The sequence below is a fragment of the Cyclopterus lumpus genome, chromosome 14, assembly GCF_009769545.1.
Source record: "Cyclopterus lumpus isolate fCycLum1 chromosome 14, fCycLum1.pri, whole genome shotgun sequence".
NCBI classification, from domain to species: Eukaryota; Metazoa; Chordata; class Actinopteri; order Perciformes; family Cyclopteridae; genus Cyclopterus; species Cyclopterus lumpus.
This window is the reverse complement of record NC_046979.1, coordinates 21,188,826-21,213,145: the sequence shown is the minus strand read 5'-3', so window position 1 is coordinate 21,213,145 and position 24,320 is coordinate 21,188,826. Positions and strand designations below refer to the sequence as shown.

At 42.3% G+C, this 24,320-nt stretch overlaps 1 protein-coding gene across 10 annotated transcripts in view; it reads right to left on the bottom strand.

Moving 5' to 3' along the window:
• amot (angiomotin) overlaps positions 1-24,320 on the bottom strand; it is a 58,545-nt gene that overhangs the window by 29,231 nt on the left and 4,994 nt on the right. For 3 of the 10 annotated variants that reach the window (XR_004611039.1, XM_034549836.1, XM_034549842.1), the window contains exons 2-10: positions 13,229-13,332; positions 9,999-10,056; positions 7,821-8,835; positions 5,464-6,049; positions 4,480-4,624; positions 2,671-2,763; positions 2,288-2,433; positions 1,211-1,360; positions 460-656 (exon numbers count right to left, since the gene is read on the bottom strand). Coding sequence is in view for 9 of the 10 variants with exons in the window: in XM_034549836.1 (XP_034405727.1) it covers positions 460-656; positions 1,211-1,360; positions 2,288-2,433; positions 2,671-2,763; positions 4,480-4,624; positions 5,464-6,049; positions 7,821-8,835; positions 9,999-10,056 (2,390 nt within the window). In the remaining variant the exon portion in view is untranslated. The other 7 variants (XM_034549841.1, XM_034549839.1, XM_034549837.1 and 4 more) reach the window with 7 other exon arrangements.

Sequence of the window (24,320 nt, the reverse complement as noted above, 5' to 3'; positions counted from 1 at the left end):
ACACACTACATCAGTGAAGCTGGGGTGGAGAAAATTAGCTTTTTTTAAGTAAACTTAAGTCAAAATTCACCTGCCAGGTCCTGCTCAACTTTTACAGAGGAGCAATATCCTGACTGGCATGAGCTGTGCACGGCCCAGGACAGGAGGGCTCTGCAGTATGTGATTAAAACCACCCAGACTTCACTGGTTCCCATCTACTGAGCATATTGGGGAGGTGAAGTGTTTGTACAGCACTTAGAGTATACTAAAACACAATACCCACCTCAACAACAGCTCATTTACCTACCTCTGTTTTCTTTCTTCTTATGTAGTATTTAGGGACTGCAACTAGCATTACGTTGTGCAACCCTGTGTTGTAGCATGACTATACATTAACCAACCTTTCACATTGAACATATGGGATGCAACAGTGTCTGAAACAATAGCTCAGATAATAAAATGTCAATAACGATCATGCACCTCTCAGTGGCGACAGAGGCGGCGGCGTCCAGGGCAAATTGCCTCATAACGCTCTCCTCCAAGTACTTCTGCTCCCATTTGGTCATGTCAGCCTCCAGAGCCAGGATCTGCTCCTCCTTCTCCCTCAAGTGCTCCATCAGCGCTGTGGCATTGTACTCAGATGGCACTGCACCACTGCTTTGAGTGCCTCCCTGACGCTGGGAGGGAGAAGAGGGGAAGCATGAGGGAGACAGAACATGTAATTTGTGGATTCAACATTAAATATGTTGCTAGCTGTGTTACCTTCCAGAACTAATAGTGATTTTCTGTTAATGTAACATTCAATTGTAAAAGATCTTTAATTAAAATATTTTTTATTGGGAGAAAAGTGTTAAAACATCTTCAATTATTTGTTAGTATGAGAAAAAGTGAACACAAAATTAACTTATCACTTCTCAACTTTATATGTTGAACTTGAATGCATGCTCCACTATATTCACCAACTGAGCTGAGTGAGCATCAATCAAATGTTTAAAGCTACTGAGACAGATATACACATCTGTGAGCTGAGGGTCTTGTATAATATATTAGCTATTATATTATTTTCTACTTTCAAGTAGAGTGATGAAGATTTATATACAAATATTTGTAAAATATATCCCACAGCCTAATAAATAAATAGTATTTATTATGGCCATAAGCACAACCTGATAGACCATCAACGAATAAAGAGACTATGTAAACGTGAACCAGCATAGGACTAGGGTGTTACCTGCTGCATACGTAGTGACTCAAGCTCTCTCTCCAGTCTAATACGGAGGCGGTGCTCAAGTTGTTCTCTCTTCTGACATGCTGCCTGGAGCTGAGCCAGAGCTTGCTGCATCCTCTCCACCTTTTCCACATATACCTGCTTTTTCTTGAGCTGCAGAAATAAATAAACAAGTTACAGGCCTGCTTTGACTTAACTAAATTGTGTTTTTTTTTTTAGACAGATCTGGATGACCTCACTGACAAGTGTGTGCTGACAAAAACCTGTACATATAATTACAATAAACCCTGATTTACAGCAGGACAGCTTCATCAGGCATGACCAGCTGCTAGTTTACTAATTCCACCGTGCAACAGTTACAGAACATAAAAAGCAACACATGAACTGCTTGGCTTGGTCTACGTTACTTTAACATGGAGCAGAACTTTACTGTTTTTTAACTTTCCGTTCATGAGAGGTTTTAGCCTTTATTTGGCTTATTCTAAATTGCTAGGACCTATCACTAATACTCAGCACTATCATGCTGGCTGTTCATAGGCTAATTAAAATGGTAACTTCAACTTTACTACTTCTCTCTCCACAGTCTCCAGAATCAGGAGACTGTTGAGAGAGAAGTAGTACAGTTGAAATGATGTTGGAGCCCCACAGGGAACTGTTCTGTCTCCCTTCCTGTTCATCTGGTACACCACTGACTTCCAGTACAACTCATGCCATCGAGTCATGCCATCTGCAGAAGTTCTCTGATGATTCTGCAGTGATCGGGTGTATTAAGGAAGGATGGGAGGAGGAGTACAGGGCAGTAGTGGATACTTTGTGGAGTGGGCGGGTAGAAATCACCTGCTTCTGAACGAGGCCAAGACCAGAGAGATGCATGTGAAATGTAAAAGGTTGTCTTACATATTTCAGATATAAATCAACAAGAAATAACTGGCCTGAGATGTTAAGATTGTGTGTTTCTGAATAGTTCAGCTTCACCTAGCCTACTTTATCTCAATCAGGATTTTCTGATTCTGATTAAAATGGCAACAAGTCAAACCCAAATCCAACCGTGATTATATCCAGTAAGAGTGATGTTATTACCTCCTCCTCAAGCGTGACCACTTTGGCCTGGGCGTTGTTGAGTGCCTGGTCTCTGATCTCGATGTGTCTTCTCTGGTCCTCTGTGGTTGAACGCAGCGCATTCAACTCCATCTCCAGCTTCTCCCTCTCACGGATCGTCTCTTTATCTTGAACACATGTACAAACACATTGACTTTCCTTCTTGTTTTTTTTTTTAAAGGTTAGTGGTTATGCACAGCATAAATCACTTGTGTAAAATTTGAATTGGAAAGATATTAGAACTAGATTTGTTGTGTTTCTTCAGACCCATCTAGTCAGATACATGTGTTGTCATGCCTGAAAAGCGCCTGGGGGTAGCATGTTGAATTTGACGGCAGCTAAGAGATGACATGTGTGGCACTCACTCTGTACAAGCAGCTGGGAGATAGTTTTGCGGTTGTCCTCTGAGCAGTCACACTCTTTAGCAGTGAGCTGTTTATTGGCTGTCTCCATGCGCTCTTTTAAACAAAAGACAAGAGTTGGGAAAAACACAGTAAAATGAGCAGAAAATATAGACATAAGCAGCTCTTTTGTTCAAAAAGAGGAAGCAGCTCAAAGGATATTATAAAAATTGCAGACAGCTACAAGCTGGTTTTGGGGCTTCACTAAGCTGAGGAACATCACATTAGTTGGTTTAGTTCTCTATAATGACTAAGGCAAATCACACACTTCTTTTATCATGACATACGTAGCCTGTACATTTAAAGTCCCACGAGACAAGTCTTGGCATAATGGGGACATGTTTTTCACATGCACAGGATTGGAACGGTTGGCGCCACCTATTGAGTGATTTCAGAATAGTTTTACATAATTGGTTTGACATTATCATGTAAGATATCCTACGAGTTTTGTTTTGATTGGATAAACTATTTTCTCATTAGGGCCTCATTCCTCGGCATTAAAAAATAAAGCGTTTTTGAGGGGCTACAAATACTCGAAACAGAACCAAACTTGTCACACACAAATAAAGTCCTAAATGTCATAACCAGATATGTTTGAGGTGCTTGAGATCAGCAAGGGGGCTCAGTAGCACCCCCTACAATAGTTGCCCCTGATATGCAGCTATAGGTCTAGACTGCTGGGGGACATCTTAGGATACACTGAGCCCCTCTCTCCTCTTCTCTATGAATTAATAATACATGTAAATGAAGTAATGTCCCATCAATGCACATTACTAACTCTGCTTCTTCCCTGGAGTCTTTGTACAGGTTTACATGGATTGTGGTTGTCTGGAGCCAGTCCTGCCTCCTGGATCCTGCCTCCTGCCATGATGCCCACTTTTCTATATTTCCTGCTGTATGAATTCATGCACCATTAATGCACATTACTAACTTTGCTCCTTTTCCAGAGTCTGTTTTCTCGCCTCATAGGTTTACATGGATTGTGATTTTATCTGAACAATTAATCTAATTGCAGGAAGTGTGTTTTTTCAGTGCAAATTTGCATTCATAAATAAATTAACTAATTAAGTTCATCTTGACCTTAGATGGGAGATAATCTTGTACTTATGACATAATAACTTGAACATCTGAGACAATATATCTTCCAGAGATAAAGATTTTTTGCCATCATTGCTCACAAAAAATGCCTTTTTCAAGACTCCCGTTCGTTATGAATGTTCATGATATGATGTTTATAATATGATGTTTGTGATATAATAAATAAATAAACCAGTCAGTTTTTCCAAAATAGCGTTAATAAAACTAGACCATAATAAACGTAATAATTGTGCATGTACACAAAGAACAATGGCATTTTAAAATCATTATTGGTCATTACAATGGGCCAATACACCTTTCAATAAGCTTTAGTGGTGACTCCAGGTTTCTTCCCTTTTTTCCCTGTGAAAGGTTATTTTTGGGGAGTTTTTCCTGATCCAATGTGATGCCCTGGGACAGGGATGTCGTATGTGTACAGATTGTAAAGCCCTCTGAGGCATATTTGTAATTTGTGATATTGGGCTATACAAAATAATCTGAAATGAATTGAATCCAGTGGAAATATTGGGCACATTTAACCTGTCAACCCTCTTCCCCCAATACGCATTTGTTTTTCAATTTATGCTTAAAACATATAATGAATGCCGGTTCCACCTGAGGAGTAATATGTTGAATTTGCAAAAAGACTGATTTCCACAGTTATTGCATGGTTAATGCACCTCCTTGCTCTCTCACCTCGGAGGTCCCTGTTGAAGTCGTGCAGCCGGCGCACCTCCAACTCCAGTTTATTCCTCATGGTTTTCTCCAGGGCTTCCCTCTTGGAGGAAGACTTGGCAAGGTTTTCATATGCCTCCGATACCAGCTGGATCTCTGTTTCCAACTGCCCACAGACACAGAAGAAATTAAAGAAACAGAGCAAAGACAGGGAGATGTATACAACATTTATCCAAATGTTTAATTTATTTCTATACTGTATATCCATATTCACATCCAACTATTGACATGGGTCAAAACTGGCCTCACCTAAACACCGTTTACAGCCTGATCTGGTCTTCACTATTCACCCTGCCATGTATGGGTGTTTTGGTCTTAAACTAAGAATCTAAAGTCTAACATATTTCTATCGAAGCACAAAGAAATGATCATGTGTTTGTCCAAAAAAAGTGGGTTGAATTAATTATTCACCTGTACTTCAACTGTTAGCCCTTTGCACTGTAAAGCATGTCATCAAATTTACATGATAAACACCAGCACTGCAAACACAATAACAATTGAATTAGCATGATAGTTGTAGTGCTGAAATATTGTATATTTGAAGGACACAGCATATTACACTTATGCAGCTGTTTTTTTCCCACTCTACTTTGCAAGATCCAAAATGTGTCCCGTTTCCCCTTATAAATTAGAGAAAATGTCTGAGTTTCATCGCCCTTGATAGCATACATGTGTTTGCTTAACATCACATTAATTTTGCAGTTAATTTATTTTAAAGCAACTTTAGCACTGCTGCTAAATTATATTTAACCATAGATACATTTTTACACAGATCTGTGGATTTTGTTCCCCATCACATATATTGAAACTGCTTTTAGCTTTTTACTCTTTGGTCAGTATGGACAGGTGAAACAATTACAGCAATTCAATATTTGAACATTTGGGCATGTCAGTCTTGTTTTATGATAGACTTAAACCTATATTAACCAATCATTTAAAGCTTACCTTGTGCAACTTAGTGACTTTCTCGCGGCAGGCCTCCATCTCCTGCCTCAGCATCCTGTTCTCCTCCTTTAGCACATCTATCATCTGATGGGCACGCACCATCATGCTGACAGGCTCCCTTTGCAGGTGGTAGAAGGAGTAAGGGTGAGAGAAATGTCCAGCCTGGACTGGTGTCTGGGGCTGGGGAGGTGGAGGTCCTTGGAACTGCTGCTGCTGTTGTTGTTGTTGTTGTTGTTGTTGTTGGTGTTGATACTGATGGTGCATCCTCGGGGTGGAGCCGTAAGGGTCGTGAGGTAAACCGATAGTTCTTGGATGTGTCGAGTGAATGGGCCCCAGTGTGAAGGGCTCGCCTGCTTGGTGGGAGCTTGGACTCTGCAAACTATGGAGTCCCATGCTAGGGAAGGGCTCTCCCTGGCTCTGCGGGTACTGGTGAGGGAAGGAGGCATGGGAGGAGTGGGTGGCACTGAGCATGTTGTTTAGGGTGGAGGACTGGGTGCGGGACAAGGATCCCACAGAGGTGACAGAGGAGGTAGGACTGTGCTGATGAAGGGGCCTCTGGATGTAAACAGAACCCTCCTTACTGGACCTGAGGAGAGATCAGCTGTGTGTTTACACTGTTCTTAGCCTCAGCTGGTGTCTTATGTTGATGTAAGTGTTATAGGTTGACTTTGCTAATTGCATTCAAATCTGACTCAATGAGAAAACAGCTAGCAGAAATGTTATCAAAACATGTCAGTGGGAATTATTAGAAATTATCTTTCCAGCATTACGGCGATAACAGGTTACACATGCGCAACGGCCAAGATTCTTAGCGACTCGCCACGTCCTGCCTCCTTTAGTCGGCTTTTCTGCTGTTGTTACATGTTTAAAGATATACAGTGTAACATTCAGTACAACTTTTAAATTGCCAAATATTTGAACTTGTTTTGTTTAGTTTTTTACAGGTTGCACTTAATATTAATATGCACTTAATATCTTGAAAAGATATTAAGTGCAAAACAGGTTCATTCTGCACAGATATAACTTATTTGAATTGTTCTAACAAAGTGATTGCATATTTTATTTGTTTTTGTCTGATGGAGCAATCTGGTGTACTTGAAAGTGAGGAGTCACAACAGGTTGTTATTTCAATAAAAATTAAACATGGACCATTTTGTTAAAATCTTGTTACAAACTGTATTATAGAGTAAACAACCCAGCAGTACACAAAGAAATTAAGATTAATTAGACCTTTATCAGCTGCAACATTAGAGTGAGTAACATGCATCAATACATGCAGTATATATGACTAACATAATATATATAATGTTTTGGATGACTACTACTACTTTACTTTTGTTTCATTACTTTTTCTTTAGTAACGTTTTTAAACAGGACATTAACAGAGTATTCTATGGTGGGCGACTGTGGTTCAGTGGTGATCAGGGTCGTCCTTCAAACAGAGGATCGGCGGTTCGATCCACTGCTGCTCTGCTAGCCCATGTCTACATGGGCTCACTTATTTGCACAAACTTATTTTTCAACAAACATGTTATCCACATGGAACTATATGTTTTGAGAACTGATTGTCACAGCCCCCTGCACAAACAGGCTACTTTTATAATTGTATTCGCAGATAAACTCAAATTATTTTAAGCTTAAGACCTGGCTAGAATCCTATCGGTGCCCTAGACGAGCGCAAAGGTATGAACCCATGGCTCAGGAGATCGAACAAGACGACCACTGATCCCATTAGTTGGTGAGTTGATGGTTTGATGGTGTGTGTTTGTGTTTAAATGGGTGAATGGAGGGCACGTGTTGAAGCAGTCTAAATAAAAAACATATATCAATGCTACAGATGGAAAGGGATAGACTGACTTTGGTAATTTGTTATTAACATTGCGAAGATCAACTGATGGGCACACAGGCTCATATCAGGCAAGATGGAAAAAAAAGCCTTTAAGTGATCCACAGCCCTGAAAGGCAAATTGTAATTCGTTGAATGCACATTCACATGCTGTAACTTGGCTCAACTCCTATATTACTTTGATTGAGCAGAGTATGATGTAAAATCAATGTCCTGGTTGTGCGTTTTCCAGATCCATGGGTGACAGTTCAATCAGTGAATCAGTCCTTCAGCTTCTAAGGTCATGTATCATTTAGCTGTAAGAGCACAAATTCCTCAAGCAGAGCTGTGTCATTATTCTCTGGGTTTAAAACTTTCGGCGACACCTTTCACATTACATACAGATATTTGATACTGTTTGTCATTGTTAAAGTTGTATTTATTATATTACAAATCTTTATTATCAAGCATCTCTAAGTGCATATATTTGTATGTAGGTGAAGGGCTGGGTGTCTGTATGAATGATCCTTACCTAAATGAGCCATACTCAGGCGGGGGCTGGTATCTGACGTGAGGCACTTCCCTCAAGTGCTCCCTCCCTTGCTGCTCCTGGTAAAAATGTCTTCCAGACTCCTGCTGCTTGGTGGGAGAGCCTATTTCTTTGATGGGGTAGTCTGGAGGCGGACCGCGGTGCTGCGGCTTGTAGTAGTCACCTGGCGGCCCTGGCCTTGGCAGCTGGGGGGAGAGTGGGGCGCTGTTGACAGGAGCGTGGGCCTTTACGCCGCTAGTGGCCAGAGACAGCTGCATAAGTCTTTCACTGAGAGACCGAACATGTCCTTGCTTCAGATCCTTCAGCCCATCATCCTGGTGCACCCTCCCTATTCCACTCACTCGCTGCACCATGGGGCGACCTTCAGTGCGCACCTTGGCACTAGTCAGCCCGGTGACGTAGAAGGCGGTGCCTACTGAAGCGGGGAGGGGAGGCTGCTGGGACTGATTGTTATGCTGCTGAGGCTGAGGAGGAAGACCATGCCCACGGAAGTATTGTGACTGCACTTTGGCTTCTTCATACGTAGGGAGGTCCTCGAGGTTTGGGCACTGACCTTGTGCGCTCCCACCACCTCCACTGCTGCCACCTCCTGCTCCTCTACTTCCAGTCACTAAACCTCCTCCCCCTCCATTGCTCCCGCCCTCTCCTACTTGGGTTGAGCCCAGTTTCTCCAGGCAGTTGTCCGTCTGCAGCTCCTGCCCCTGGGGCTCCTGACGGGCAATGTGCGGGGTCATGGAGTGCTCATCAGAGGGGCCTATCTGTCCCTGCCCTGAGTAACCTCCTCCTCCAACCCCAGCCCCTGCTCCTCCGTGTTGTTGTTTGAGCTGTTGCAGCACGTAATTCCGGTTCATCTGCTCCTGCAGGAGGCGCTGCAGAACGGTGCTGCCACAACCTCCTACACTGTTGTTTGACGATTCCTCGTTCGCGGCCCTCATCTCTGCCTGACGCTGTCCACGCACCTCATGGAAGGACAAGCTACGCCCACGATCAATACTCTCTGAGAAAAGGAGAATGTGAAAAGAAAGCGAAAGAAGACAGGGAAGCAGTGACAAAGGGATGATAATTAGAGTTTTACAAGGGTCAAGAATGTGAACGAATGTAAAGAGAAACTATCCAAGAGAGGGAGAGGAAAGAGAGGACAAGAAACTAAAGGGACGGAAGGCATTAAGGTTGAAGATGCATGTGGATCATCCACCACCATCCCTGTCCCCCTTGCAGAACGAGACTGGAGGATGAACAAATTCTGAACCAAAACAAAACCCCAAAGCTTAAACCCATACTACTAAAGAAAAAAAAAAGAACACAAATATCAAAACTTACATTTTAACCAAAGAATAAAGACTGACAGTTGTGTTATGTCAGTTAATCCTAAAAGATTAACATTAATATGGAACACATGTTAGCATTGATTGCATTGAAACAAACTGATTTGATGACTAAACAATGATGCTTACAGTGTAAAGAATAATCTTGACGAATAAACGTACTAACATATTGTATGTAAATGCAGTGTCACAGGATTGAATGAAATGTTTGAGCATTACCAGAAGTTCCTCGACAATGTGACCTTTTTTTTCAATTAATCAGTTTATTATTTAATCTATTAGATGGCAAGAACGAGAGAGAAAAATGCCAATATATAATCACAAGGTGAAATCAAATGTGATATTATCAAAAAGTTTACAATTGGGCCTATACAAAAGTAGAACACTTTGTCATTGGAGAAGCTGGGAGGAAAGAACAATTTGCAATTTGGCTTAAATTAAACACCAAGTCAGTCACAAAACAAGCAATGCGTTGCCAGTTGCATATCCGATGTTGTCAAAGTTGAAACCACCTGGGATGTTTTTGCTTTAAAAAAGGTGCAAATAAAGAGGATAATTTCCTCTTTTAAAAGAGCCTGTGTATAACATCTTCTTTCCAATCTTGAGAAGCATGTGAAAAAAATGTGATTTGACCTATTCACATACATTTAAATTGTGTTCACATTTGTCTTCATTTGCTTTTTATGTTTTTATGTTTATTATAATTTTGTTTTTGTTTTTAGAGGGCGTTGCATTGACAATCATGTGGTTTCTTCTGACAACACTGAATGTTAACAACTACATAATTTTACACTTTTTTCTACAGATAAAAGAAATCAATTATTATATCTAGCACCTTTCTCATCTAGCATTCTTCTCATTCTCAAGGAGGAAGATGCTTTTTTCCGAAACATCTGGAAATAAAAAAATAAAAGAAGTGAGACAAAAGAAAACATGTTAGCTTTGAAGAGATGTCAGCAACTGGTTAATTATCTGAGCTGAAGAGACAAAAGACAAAAAAGTATTTACAGAATGAAATGTGCGTGTAGTGGAAGTTTAGATTCCCAAAAAGCTTATATTAAACTCAAGGATATCCATAAAATTAAAAGATTTCAAAAAATAAAACTAAACCAACAATCCATGGTTACAAACCTTTCCATTATACATAGATACACTTTGACATTCTTAAAGATAGAATAATAAACTTTCATTTTGAGATTTTCACAGGCTTTCATCTACGCCACATCTGTTCAGTCGGCCAGACTGTTGTGGTATGTTTTGCTTAGTTGCTCGATTATTTGGATAGTTCTAAAAATGTTAGGCTTGCAAATTTTCAGTGAACAAGCAGTGAGGAAACAAGGAAACAAAAGTGGCGAAAGAAGCCGTGTTTTTAATACCCCAAAAGCTGCAAGCAGCGATGTACGGGCCCTCGCACCTTTGCGTGGGTCGGGGGCTACTGGCGGGGTGCCAGCTTACCCAGCAACGTGCCCGCAAGTTAGACGTTTCTTTCCTGCATGGAGTGAGGCCGGAAATTATTCTTTGCAAACAGTCCACTACTTCTTGTACAAACTGGGCGACAGTGGATCAGTGGTGAGCAGGGTCGTCCTTCAATCAGAAGATCGGCGGTTCGATCCCCGGCTCCGCTAGCCCATGTCGATGTATCCTTGGGCAAGACACTTAAACCCAAAATTGCTCCCGTAGTTATGCCTATGGTGTATGAATGTTAGTTATTGCTGATGTGCGGGTGGAACCTTAGCTCCTCCCATCAGTGTATGAATGGGTGTAGAAAAAAGTGTAAAATTATGTAGTTAACATGTGGGGTTTTGAGTGGGTGGAATACTAGAAAAGTGCAGGTTCATTTACCATTACTGTGTGGTTGTCGGTGATCCTAATAATAATAAAGAATCGAAGAACAATAGGTCCTCCGCTCTGACTACGTCAGTTCTCAGGCCCTAATAATAATAATAATAATAATAATAATAATTAAACCTCATTGATCGGGCCCTCGCACGTTGAGGGCACTTGCTGGATGCTGGTTGAGGCGACCTGTGACTTGCTTGACCATCAGACACTCTTCATGCGTGGAGCAGTGGCGTCATCAAGTAATTTTGCAAGGGCTTAAACCTTGAATGTTTTGAGTGCATCTCTGACTACTATGAATGTGCTCTAGTGTTTGTAATAACAGACTGTCGAAGTAAATGCAGGTCTCCAAACAAACTGTGTCCTTGTGCTGGAGGGTCTGACAGTAATATGGTAATACACATTGGCGAAGACAAGCGAGGAATAAAAGAGAAAAGTGGGGTGAATTTACTGTTACTTGAACACTTAAATTATACACTGAGTTTTCATTTGCAGATGTTTTGTAAACAGTTTTAGCCTCTTCTGCATTTTCAGTATGTAGTGTAGATCAGTCATTGCAACATCCAACCTGTATCTCATTGTTTACTGCTTTTCAGGTAATTTATAGTGATGCCTACTGACATTGCTGTAAAACTACTGTCAGTTAATGTTTAGATCTCCAAACATGTTTAAATAGATATGTTTGCTGCAAAAGGTCTCACCCTGAACACCCCTAGTGCGCTCAGTGTTTGGACCTCTATATTTCTGAAATCTTGTGTATGGCCATGGTTTCCCAGTAGGTCACGCTATGACTGAGTTAATATTGGCATGCAGAATTCTTCAAGCCATGACTTATCAAGCATGTCAACTTTGGGACAGTTTTACAACAGCTTGATGTATGATCGCGAACCATGTAAAATAACCGCTACGTCCACACCGCTCCATGAAGCCTCAAGCTCTTTTAATCACTAAGGTCTTTAGATTGTACTGACCGTGAAGTGGATCTGATAAATTCTCTAGGAGGAGTTTGTTAACTTATAGTGCCAAGAAAGACAACAATTAACGGAAAGTCACACAAAACTCAAAATAGACGACTTCTGGTACGGTTTAGAGTATGGTCCCAAGAGACTTTCTTTTAGGTCTACATGTGATACATGGACCTACTAAATTTTGTATATCTATGTCAAACGTACTCGAGGGCTGATTTGTCTAAATTTTATAGGGGGCGCTATCGAGCCGACTTTCCACTCTGAATCATTACAATCATATCAGTTAACTATATTTAGAACTTTAAATGTGTCTGCCAAGATTAGTTACAAAAGCATCTTCGTTGTTTACTGCGAAGAATGGGTCGCCACACAAAACATCAAAAGCCTTGTCGGCTGGTTTTATGAACATCTTACATTTGTGTGGAAGTGATTTGATGTTGATCTACCAAGAGATTTGATGTTGATCTACCAAGCCAAAGTATCGAGATTTTAACTTCCTGTTACCAGGAGATGGCGCTATGACTGATTCAAAATTCTATCTTTGACACGATACCTGCCATAAATATCATGATACCCGATACTTACAATACCAGAATTTGATACAATACCACAAATATACGATATGATACCACAAATACGATACAGGTATATTTATCTATAATAGTAATAAATAAAACATCTGTATGTACCCTTTTTTACCAGCTTTTTGAACACTTAACAAATGGCATTAATATTAGTATTAGCCTACAGCAAGATATTAATGAAAACTACATGGTGCAATCATAGCATTGATTATACACGGCTATGTAGGCCTTTTGTCGAAATCTGACCAGATGATTAGTTTTTTTCACTTTACATACACTTAAATACACTTTCATTTTTATCATTTTCACTTCCTTTATTATTTAAAATTCTTAAATGGAATATGTCCTGTCCTGCTATTTTATTTGCTGTTATGAACATGTCATATTTGGGCCAGATTAAAAAAGGTACTAGAGCTACTACAGCCTGTTTAATCAGCAACTCCATGCAACTAAAAGTTTTTAATTATTTTTTATCACCAAGGGTTTTAGATAGTGTAACCAAATTTGAAGTTGATCTGATTACATCTGTAGGAGAAGTTTGTGCAGCACCTGGAAATTACCTAAATGACATGATATCCACAATCTCCTAGGATGGTAAGTTGTCTTAAACACAATCATCAAAAAGGCCAAGTAGAAGATGTACTTCCTACACCGGCTCAGGATGTTCAACCTACCTCAGGTGCTGCTGATCCAGTTCAACACTGCAATCATCCAGTAGTTTGGATTGGCCACCAAACAGAACAGGACAGCAGAAAAGTCACTGGTGCCACGCTGCCCTCTATTGAAGACATCGTCAGAGTCAGGTAATAGCAGGAAACATCATTGCATGTCCACATACCCTTCACACAACCTGTTCCAACTTCTCCCCTCTAATAGGCGCAAAAGAGCACTGAACTACACACAAGAACAATTTCTTCCCGCAGGTCATCACTATAATCTATCATATAGTGTCAGAAATAATCCACATGCAATATCCCTGGAACACTTAAACATCCAGTTACTTCCAATTCTAGATTATATTGTTACAGTCGAGTAATTTTTACATGGACATATCATTGTGCACTGTCTGTATCAATCCTACATGCTGTATATATCCATCCATTCAATACATAAATTTCGAACTTACAGAAACACTTCACTTTGACAAACACCGTGACCTGACATGCAACTTATCCAGAATCTAAAACGATAAACCAAAGTAAGTCCTAAATTGCAAGTATGCACATGCTTTTCCACACTTCCACATTCTTTGGTCATAACTCATTTAATCTTAGGCGTATTGTTCGGTTGTTATTGTTTCTGTTCAAAACTTTTTAGATGTTCCTTTTACCAGACATTCTTGCTGAGAACATATTGCCAACTGCGTTGGAAAGATTACATTTACAATAATTAAATAATAGAGAAAGTGGGTATGTAAGAATGACTATCCCAATGACAGCAGATAAAACACAATAAAGTCAAATTGATAGTGACTGATACTGTCCTGTTTGTGCTATTAAACAAACGTTTTTCACGAAGCATGCAAGTTAATCTTTTATTTGCACAGCTTTGAAATGCCATTTTTAATCTCCTATTCACACTTTAACAACTTAATTGATGGCTTTTTCATTTTCTTTGAACACCTTATAGCCCAAACTAAATTACACATCGACCCGTTTTCACCTCCACAGCATAAACTTGCATTCAGCTCTCATTCCGATGCCATTTATCTTAGAATGACTGGCAAAGACGGGCTCAGAAGTTTAAAAAACTGTCCTACCTTTGTGTCTTCCTCAAGCAATCCCTTATATACTTCTAAAATAAACCAGAGTGAAAAATGTGGTCTTAATCCAATGTGTGTCTGTTTCACCAAGTGTCTCATTAATATGTACCTTGTGCAGGTTTGAGGCAGCACACCTATCTTTCCATTTCCAACCCCCCTCTTCCCTCATTCCAACAGGTGGGGCTGGGAGGTAGAGACAGGTGGATCTGGCAACCATTCAGCACTGAGCCACTCCTTCATACCTGTGCACCAGTGTAACTGCTTTACTAGCGTTTACTCTGCCAACCGTCAACGACATATGTACTTGAGACTAAAACTTCCCCTTTTCACTGTTTGTGGCCTAAACAACAAGCACATGGACTGCTGGGTAATGTTTCCTTCTTGTTTGCTGCCATTATAAAAAGATGTGCAAGACAGAATTTGACATTCCCCTCAGCTATTATACTACGCAGATACTCTTTTGTTTGTTTTAATTTCAGATAGAAGACAGTCCAGTTCAAGAAAATCAGTATCAGGTCTCTTTTTGGTCTCATGTCACCTGTATGATGCAGCAAACAGTGTCTAGACATGTGCTTGAGGTTCAGTGATAAGCAGGGTCGTCCTTCAATCAGAGGATCGGCAGTTTGATCCCTGGCCCAGTCCATGTTGATGTGTCCTTGGGCTTAACCCTACTTAACCCCAAATGGCTCCTGCAGGTAGCCCCTGCCATCAGTCTGTGAATGGGTGAATGATGACATGTAGTTTTAAAGTGCTTTGAGTGGTTGGAAGACTAGAAAAGCTCTATATAAGTACAGTCCATTTACCAAATCTTATGTCATTTAATTAAATAAGATAGACAGCTGATTCAGACATGACAGGGAAACATGGGATATACAGTCACATGGTCTTAATGTATTTGGATTTTTCAAATGATTTGTTTAATTATTGTGGAGCAGAAAATGACTGATAATAACCCTAAACAATTAGTTGTTTGATGTCCACACTGACTTGATTTAAATCTTTATTGCATCGAGGGCAGACACACCATGTCCGTCTGGTCTTGTTCACGTAACTGGCACATTTCTTCTGTGTGTCAAACGGACAGTAACATAAGACAGTACACCTGTCTCAGCTATAATATGTTGAAGGTTTGCCCAAATTGTAAAAGGCTTTCTGCATTCCTTTGTTGAAACACTCTGTGCACCTATTCTTCTTTATGTTCACAAACCAAAGCCAAACTGCAGACCTCTGCATGGTGTCCTATTTATATTTTGACAGCTGCATAAAGTTTTTTTTAAAATTGTACTGGCCTTATGACTTCAGAATTGATGAGGCTGTAATAAACGGAATATTAAAATCGACTTTATGAATCGACTTTATGAACAAACTTTAGGGAGATTTAGCTCTTATCCATGGCATTGTAAACATCGTCATACACAGCCAGTGTTTGTACAAGTTTGTATCAGTAAAATGCTTGGTTAGAGACAATAACAAACAAAAAGAAAAATGTATGTATGATAACAATCTGAGCCTGTCAAGCACTTTTAGTAGACGTACATTAACCATGCGTAATTGCACCGAAGGACGACATTGCTGCCTGTTTTGAGGCTCAATACTGGACCAATTTCACAGAGTGTTGTCTCCACTGCGAAATTAGCCTTTGAGTAGGAACGTTTTCAGGATGTAAGATGAAACTTGACATCAAGATGAGTGCAGAGCCTGTATTATTGACATCTAAAGTGACAGTAGCCAATAGAAACAAAGACATGAGTCAAGCTGGGTGGTGTAATTACAAAATGACATGGATGGGAACCCAACCTCAGGTATTTGAACAGGTAGACGATACAGGTTCAACAAGAAAGCTCCCAACATTTCCCACACTGGGAAGGATGAAAATCTTGTCTTTACATATTCTCGCTCATATACATATATATATATATATATATATATATATATATATATATATATATATATATATATATATATATATATATACACACACACAAAAGTGTATGTATGTATGTATGTATGTATATATATATATATATATATATATATATATATATATATATATATATATATATATATATATACACACACACACATACATACATACATACACTTGTCCTCCTATGAATCGCCACCTTAACGTGGTGGAGGAGTTTGAGTGGCTCAGTGATCCTGGGAGCTATGTTGTCCGGGGCGTCAGCCCCTGGTAGGGTCTCCCAAGGCAAACAGGTCTCGGGGGGAGAGCCCAGACTAAGAGCGGTTCAACAAACCCTGATGATAAGCAGCCCACGGATTGTAGCCACCTTGCCCGGACAAGGGAAACCGGGGCACCCTCCCGGAGCCAGACCCAGGAGGGGAGCTCGTTGGCGAGCGTCTGGTGGCCGGGCTTTCGCCCATGGGGCCCGGTCGGGCTCAGCCCGAAAGAACAGCATGGAGCAGCAGTCACCCTGTGGACCCACCACCCGCAGGGAGAATTATCGGGGTCGGGTGCTATGTAGACCGGGCGGCGGGCCAGGCGGGAGACCTGGGCGGGCCGATCGCCGGCAGCATAGACTAGCTCTAGGGATGTGGAACGTTACCTCACTAGCGGGCAAAGAGCCGGAGCTGGTGCAGGAGGTGGAGCGGTACCAGCTAGATATAGTTGGGCTCACCTCCACGCACAGCATGGGCTCTGGAACCAAGCTCCTGGAGAAGGGTTGGACTTTGTCCTTTTCTGGAGTTGCCCAGGGTGAGAGGCGCGGGCGGGAGTGGGGATACTCATGAGCCCCCGGCTGATCGCCGCTGTGTTGGAGTTTTCCCCGGGGAACGAGAGGGTCGCCTCCCTGCGCCTACGGGTTGCGGGGAGTAAGGCTCTGACTGTTGTTTGTGCTTATGCACCGAACAGCATTTCGGCGTATCCGGCCTTCTTGGAGTCGGTGGTAGGGGTCCTGGAAAGGGCGCCGCCTGCCGACTCCATAGTTCTCCTGGGAGACTTCAACGCTCACGTGGGCAATGACAGAGAAACCTGGCGGGGCGTGATTGGGAGGAACGGCTTGCCCGATCTGAACCCGAATGGTGTTTTGTTGTTGGACTTCTGTGCTAGCCACAGTTTGTCCATAACGAACACCATGTTCGAACATAAGGTGGCTCATAAGTGTACCTGGTACCAGAACACCTTAGGCCGGAGATCAATGATCGACTTTGTAATCGTATCATCTGATCTGCGGCCGTATGTCTTGGACACTCGGGTGAAGAGAGGAGCAGAGCTGTCAACTGATCACCACCTGGTGGTGAGTTGGATCAGATGGCGGGGGACTCGGCTAGAGAGACCTGGCAAGCCCAAACGTGTAGTGAGGGTGAACTGGGAACGTCTGGCAGAGGATCCTGTCCGGGAGGTCTTCAACTCCCACCTCCGGAAGAACTTCTCACAAATCCCGAGGGAGGCTGGGGACATGGAATCCGAGTGGACCTTGTTCAAGGCCTCTATTGTGGACGCGGCTGCTCGGGGCTGTGGCCGGAAGGTCATCGGTGCCTGTCGTGGCGGCAACCCTAGAACCCGGTGGTGGACACCGGGGGTGAGGGAAGCCGTCAAACTGAAGAAGGAGGCCTTTCGGGCCTGGCTGGCCCAGGGGTCTCCTGAAGCAGCTGACGGGTACCGGCGGGCCAGAAGGGCTGCAGCGACGATGGTCGCGGAGGCTAAAACTCGGGCATGGGAGGAGTTCGGGGAGGCCATGGAGAAGGACTTTCGGTTGGCCTCAAGGAAGTTCTGGCAAACCATCCGACGGCTCAGGAAGGGAAAGCAGGGTCTACCCCAGGCTGTTCTCAGCAGGGGGGGGGAACTGCTGACCCGGACTGGGGACATCGTCGGGCGGTGGAAAGAGCACTTTGAGGAACTCCTAAACCCGGCCAACATGTCCCCCGGAGAGGGGGCAGCGCCGGAAGACTTTGGGGTGGATTCACCCATATCCCTGGCAGAGGTCGCTAAGGTAGTCAAAAAGCTCCTTGGTGGCAAGGCGCCAGGGGTGGATGAGATCCGCCCTGAGATGCTGAAAGCGCTGGACATTGTTGGGCTGTCTTGGTTGACACGCCTTTTCAGTGTCGCATGGGAGTCGGGAACAGTGCCCATGGACTGGCAGACCGGGGTGGTGGTTCCCATCTTCAAGAAGGGGGACCGGAGAGTGTGCTCGAACTATCGTGGTATCACACTGATCAGCCTCCCGGGAAAAGCTTATGCCAGGGTGCTGGAGAGGAGGCTCCGACCGCTTGTCGAACCTCAGATTCAGGACGAACAGTGCGGATTCCGTCCCGGTCGTGGAACAGTGGACCAGCTCTTTACCCTCGCAAGATTACTGGAGGGGTCCTGGGAGTTTGCCCAACCAGTTTACATGTGCTTTGTAGACCTGGAGAAGGCTTTCGACCGGGTCCCTCGGGGGGTTTTGTGGGGGGTGCTGCGGGAGTACGGGGTGCCGGACCCGTTGGCACGGGCCATCCGGTCTCTGTACGCCTGCAGTAGGAGCTGTGTTCGTCTCCTCGGTAGTAAGTCAGACACGTTCCCGGTGGGTGTTGGCCTCCGCCAGGGCTGCCCTTTATCACCGGTCCTGTTCGTGACCTTCATGGACAGGATATCTAGGCGCAGCCAGGGGGCGGAGAGGATCCGGTTTGGGAGTCTCGGGATCGCCTCTCTGCTGTTTGCGGATGATGTGGTCTAGTTTGCCTCCTCGGACCGTGACCTCCAGCATTCACTGGGGCGTTTTGCAGCCGAGTGCAAAGCGGCAGGGATGAGAGTTAGCACCTCCAAATCTGAGGCCATGGTGCTCTGCCGGAAACCGGCGGATTGCTCCCTCCAGGCGGGGGCAAACTGCCTACCCCAAGCGAAGGAGTTCAAGTATCTCGGGGTCTTGTTCACGAGTGAGGGTAAGGTGGAGCGGGAGATCGATAGGCGGATCGGTGCGGCTGCAGCAGTAAAACAGGCGCTGTACCGGTCCGTCTTAGTGAAGAGGGAGCTGAGCCGGAAGGCAAAGCTCTCCATTTACTGGTCGGTCTACGTTCCAACCCTCACCTATGGTCACGAACTCTGGGTCGTGACCGAAAGAACGAGATCTCGGATACAAGCGGCCGAAATGAGCTTCCTCCGTAGGGTGGCCGGGCTCAGCCTTAGAGATAGGGTAAGGAGCTCGGACATCAGGGGGAGCTTGGAGTCGAGTCGCTGCTCCTTCGTGTCGAAAGGAGTCAGCTGAGGTGGTTCGGGCATCTAGTCAGGATGCCTCCTGGACGCCTCCCATTAGAGGTTTTCCGGGCACGTCCAACTGGTAGGAGGCCCCGGGGAAGACCGAGGACACGCTGGAGGGATTATATCTCCCGGCTGGCCTTGGAACGCCTCGGGATCCCCCAGAATGAGCTGGAAAGTGCTGCGGGTGAGAGGGAGGCCTGGGTCAGCCTGCTGAACCTGCTGCCACCGCGACCCGACCCCGGATAAGCGGGTGATAATGGATGGATGGAGATTATATATATATATATATATATATATATATATATATATATATATAAATAAATAAATGATGCTGCTCAGATAACAAAAACAGCTTTATCTGCGAAAAGTTCATTTGCTTTCTCTTTCAGGAAACTCAATCGGGGTGCTGCCCATTGTTACCACAGTTTCTACTTCTTCACGGAGCACTTTTGGCTGAGCTGCTGAAAGGCCATACTGGTGGTCACTGCTAAGGCAATTCAAGATATATTTAAAGCAGCAAACCCAGAAATATGCATTCATCAGTGAACTATTTGTGACATTCATGTCTGTAAAGCGCAGAGTGCGCATGCAGCGATCACATAGTTAAACAACCAAACTGAGCCTTCATGCAAGACCCGAAAGCCAATAGGACTTTATTTTTATGTCGCAAAGACCTTGTACCGGCTTCATTACGGCAAATATAAACCAAGTGTAACTTCTTTAAATTTCTCTTAACAGCCCCCCAAAACATTGTTTCCAATCCCTAATACTGCGTTCACACAGAAAGCGTGTGAACGCTTTACTCGCGTTGCAAAGTTATAATTTCCATTATCCACCATGGAAGAAATAACCACTATTTTTTAATAACCACTATTTAAACATGTTGTGGAAAGCCCACTTTGACTTTGCATGGAATCTACTTGCGCAAAGAATTCACAATGCTTTTGGTGAGAGCGCAGCATCACAGGCGGAAACTGTAAACACCCCATATCATTACATAGCTGCCAATAAACTCTTTTAACATTAGAACTAGTCACCTGTTTTCAAACAAATAACTAAACAAATTTAAAAAAAATCATCATTCATGTTTCGTCAATTTTGCAAAACCCTAAACACCAGTCATGGTTCTTTAAACCCACGTTCAATTTACATCTCATAAAGGTTTTTGTTATGGTCAGTAGAGGGCTCTCTAATGCTGGACCGCGCAAGAACAACAAGGTTGAGATGAACAGAGAATGAGAGGCAACTGCTACTGACAGAGAAATGGAGAGACCTCCAGAGCAGTGCACTGTTTGAATTTAAAAGTACATTTTTTTCCTTGCAGAATATTTTTTGAGTTAACTATCTGATGGTAGGAAGCTGATGTTTTGTTGATATGTTTTGCGGTACATTTCAAGTAGATGTATGAAATTTGCTCATATATCGTATATCACGTATTAAAAACAAGTCTCTTGGGGCCTTGCTCTAAACTCAACCGTAACAGTTTGGAGTTTACAACATGCGTTGACAGGCAAAACAAGGCAATAAAACAGAAAGCTCAACCGTGAGGTCCAAAAAAGCAGACAATGGATGAAATATAAAACTAAATTTTGAAAAGAACAAACGAAGAGATTAAATAAAATAAATTAAGCCGTATCTGCCCATGCAGGTCATTCCAAAGCCGGGGGGTCCCGATGGCTAAAGCCCCGTCACCTTTCGTGTAAGTCTCGACTTTGGAGCAGCCAGAACGGTCCCAACAGAGGATCAAAGCTGCAAGCTATGTATTTTAGAGCCAGAGCCCTACGATGTGTACTGATATTTACCTCATTAAATCTTTAATGTTAAGACAATGTCTGCAGAATGTGGACTTTTGGAACTTGTGCAAAAAAAAGACTTAAAATATCTGCGAGAGAGCCCTCAAGCACTCTACAATTTGACAGTGGACAGCCCTAAACCCTCACAAACTTTGCAGGAATGCACCTCAAAGTCTGGTCTGTGTTGAAATGAAAATTGGGCTATTGACAGATTGATTGACAAATTGTCAAATTCAGGATTGAAGGTCACTTATTCATGTTTTTTAAAAATCAGAAAAGAACACCCTTTCTCTTTTTATCCTGCTTGATCTATCTGAAAACCTGTGTAAAAAAGAGCTGATCAAATGTGAACACCAAGTGGATTCACTTTATTTATAGGTGTTTTAGGATTATTGTCCTAACACACCTACATGTCCTCACAACAACCGGAAAAACGCTTTCTCAACAAGGTGTGTGTGTGTGTGTGTGTAGATTTACTTGACAGACTATCCTGAAGGCACAGATGTGAACTACAAATGGTTAAACTTAATGGAATATAAAAAAGAGTTATTCCTTTACTAGGTTGTGTAAAGTTAGCTTTGATTGGCTAGCATCAGCCACTACTTGCACAGGCCGGAGGTACAGTGAAGCCACAATAACCTAATTTATACTATGTCTTTAGCACTGTGTTTATTGTAATTCAGAAATTCACTATGACAAATTCCTTGTAAATGCAAATGTGTTGGCTATAAAACGATTACTGTAGCGAGTGAGCCAGAAGGGAGAGAGAGAGAACCACGGGTGAGCTCAGAGGAGACAGCTTTTGATCAGAGCACAGGAGAAATTATTAGGGAAGTCTGTATGCCTCTGTGGCCCTGGGTTATACAAAATAAAATGAATTGAATGTCGTCTCCCGACTATGGCGAGTCGATTAAAGAAGCAGACACTGAACTTTTCAACAACTGAACAGGCATATGCAGGCAGACAGTACGAATAGAATAAAGTGTTCCAGCATGCAAACGTGTTCTAGTAGAAAATCAAAATTCAAGTATGAACCTGAAACTTTGTACAATAGATCCCCTTTGAGAAAACAATCCCATCTGCGTGACTGGATACCTGAAGGTAAACAACGCCAGCTATTGGAAATAACTTGTACAGTGTATAATTGTAGTGCATTAATGAAACTGCCAGTCTAGTTAAGTCATGTTTTTTACTTTACTATCCTAGAAGATTGTTTATTTATGTTAAGCAAACCTCAATAACTATGGTTATGATGGTCATAACTATATAAAAACATGATCAATACTAAAGCAGCCCCGAAAGTAACAACCCAGTCATTACTTGAAACTGACAAATGTCCTTACGCACTCCGACGCGGTTCAAATCATAATGCGGCGCTCTCGTGGCTCCTTTCAATCCTATGGTGTGGTGGCTAGCTTACGTTAAGCTAGCTAACATTAAGTTAGCTAACTAGTGCTCCAATGATTATAGCCAAGATGACTTAAATCAACAAAATCTCACAACTGTCAATGCTTCCTCAGCTCACTAACTCACTAGCGATCTGTCTACTACACTAATTGTCTCATTTGATTTACGATAGATTTGTTCCACCCCAGTCCCCGACATTGGTCTCATGATTAATCTTTTTCTAAAGATAGATTTTATGTTGTAGCGGGTAATGAAGTTTTCAGAGGGAATGTATTAGAGTAAAAGTATGAGTTAAAGGTGAAAGTCAACAGAAATATAAATAGTAAAGTAATGTACAGATATCTAACTTAAGTACAGTAACACTACTGATTTTTACATATTTTTTTTTACATTTTTACATTGAAAATGCGCAGTCAATTGTTCTTGAAACTTGGGCCACTCAAAAGAGATGTATATGAAACATCCACATCCATTTCTAAAAGTCTTAATTCTCATTCTTAATGATCCGGGGATCGATGCAGTGAAGATGGCAGGAGAATGAACCAGAGAATGACATAGTAATCAATTCTAAACTCACAAAAGGTTTATTTACAATGTTTAACGATGTGTCACAATAATTGTTAAATCTGGAGCAGCCCTCTGTTGCGGCTTTGAAAAAACATTTTAAAATGTTTTTGTTTTTTTTGCATAGTGGACTATCTTTCAATTATCTTGGAGTTTAAGGTGATACTGTGCAACTGAAAATAAAAAATAAAAATAATATTTATTTTACAAAATTGTGTGTCCTATTATGTCGCTGTCAAGCACCTTTTTCTGGAAGTGGCTAATCATGATTCACAGACCCTTTCCCTCGGTAAACTGTTAAAAACAAGTTGCGGAGAAAAATAGAGTTTAATTCTATGTGGACGTATTAATTTGCTTTCACTGCCAACGATGCTGGCTTACATGTATGCTTGATATGGGGCGAGAAATGAGCAAACAACAAAAGATTTCATGTTGAAAGACACTTCCAGAACAAGCGCACAGTATTAGCTGAAAAGTATCAAGCTCAAGATGAGCGAAAAATAACGATTTCTCAACTGCTGCAACAAACTGAGCAAAGTAAATATACTTTAACGAAGTGGATCAAGTCTCCAAACTCAACTACTGCTGCTAGTTCTGTAGCAGCTCATGCGATATTAAGGTGTCCGTTAGTAAAAACTGTCCTCGGGAGCGTTTCCAAACTCTGTTTTCGGTGCTAAAACTCTGGCATAGTGTGGACGCTCAGTGTAAATGTAGCAAAAGATATGTGTTTTAAAATGGAAACGTAGGAGTGTCGACATGGCCTATTTATTTCAGAGTTATTTTATTCAAATAATAAGTTATTGCATTTAACCCATACCTAGGTGCAGTGGGCAGCTGTGAAGCGCCCGGTGAGCAACTGTGGGTTCAGTGGCTTGCTAAAGGACACTTCGTCATGCAAACTGTGAGGAGGACAGTTATCTAACCTGCTACCTTGTCAAGTGCACAACCATCTTTCGGAGGGGTACGCTACACATTGTCTTTATTGTTGTTCCATAATTTCATGAATAAAACAAACTATAGTTTTTATATAGATAATATGACTA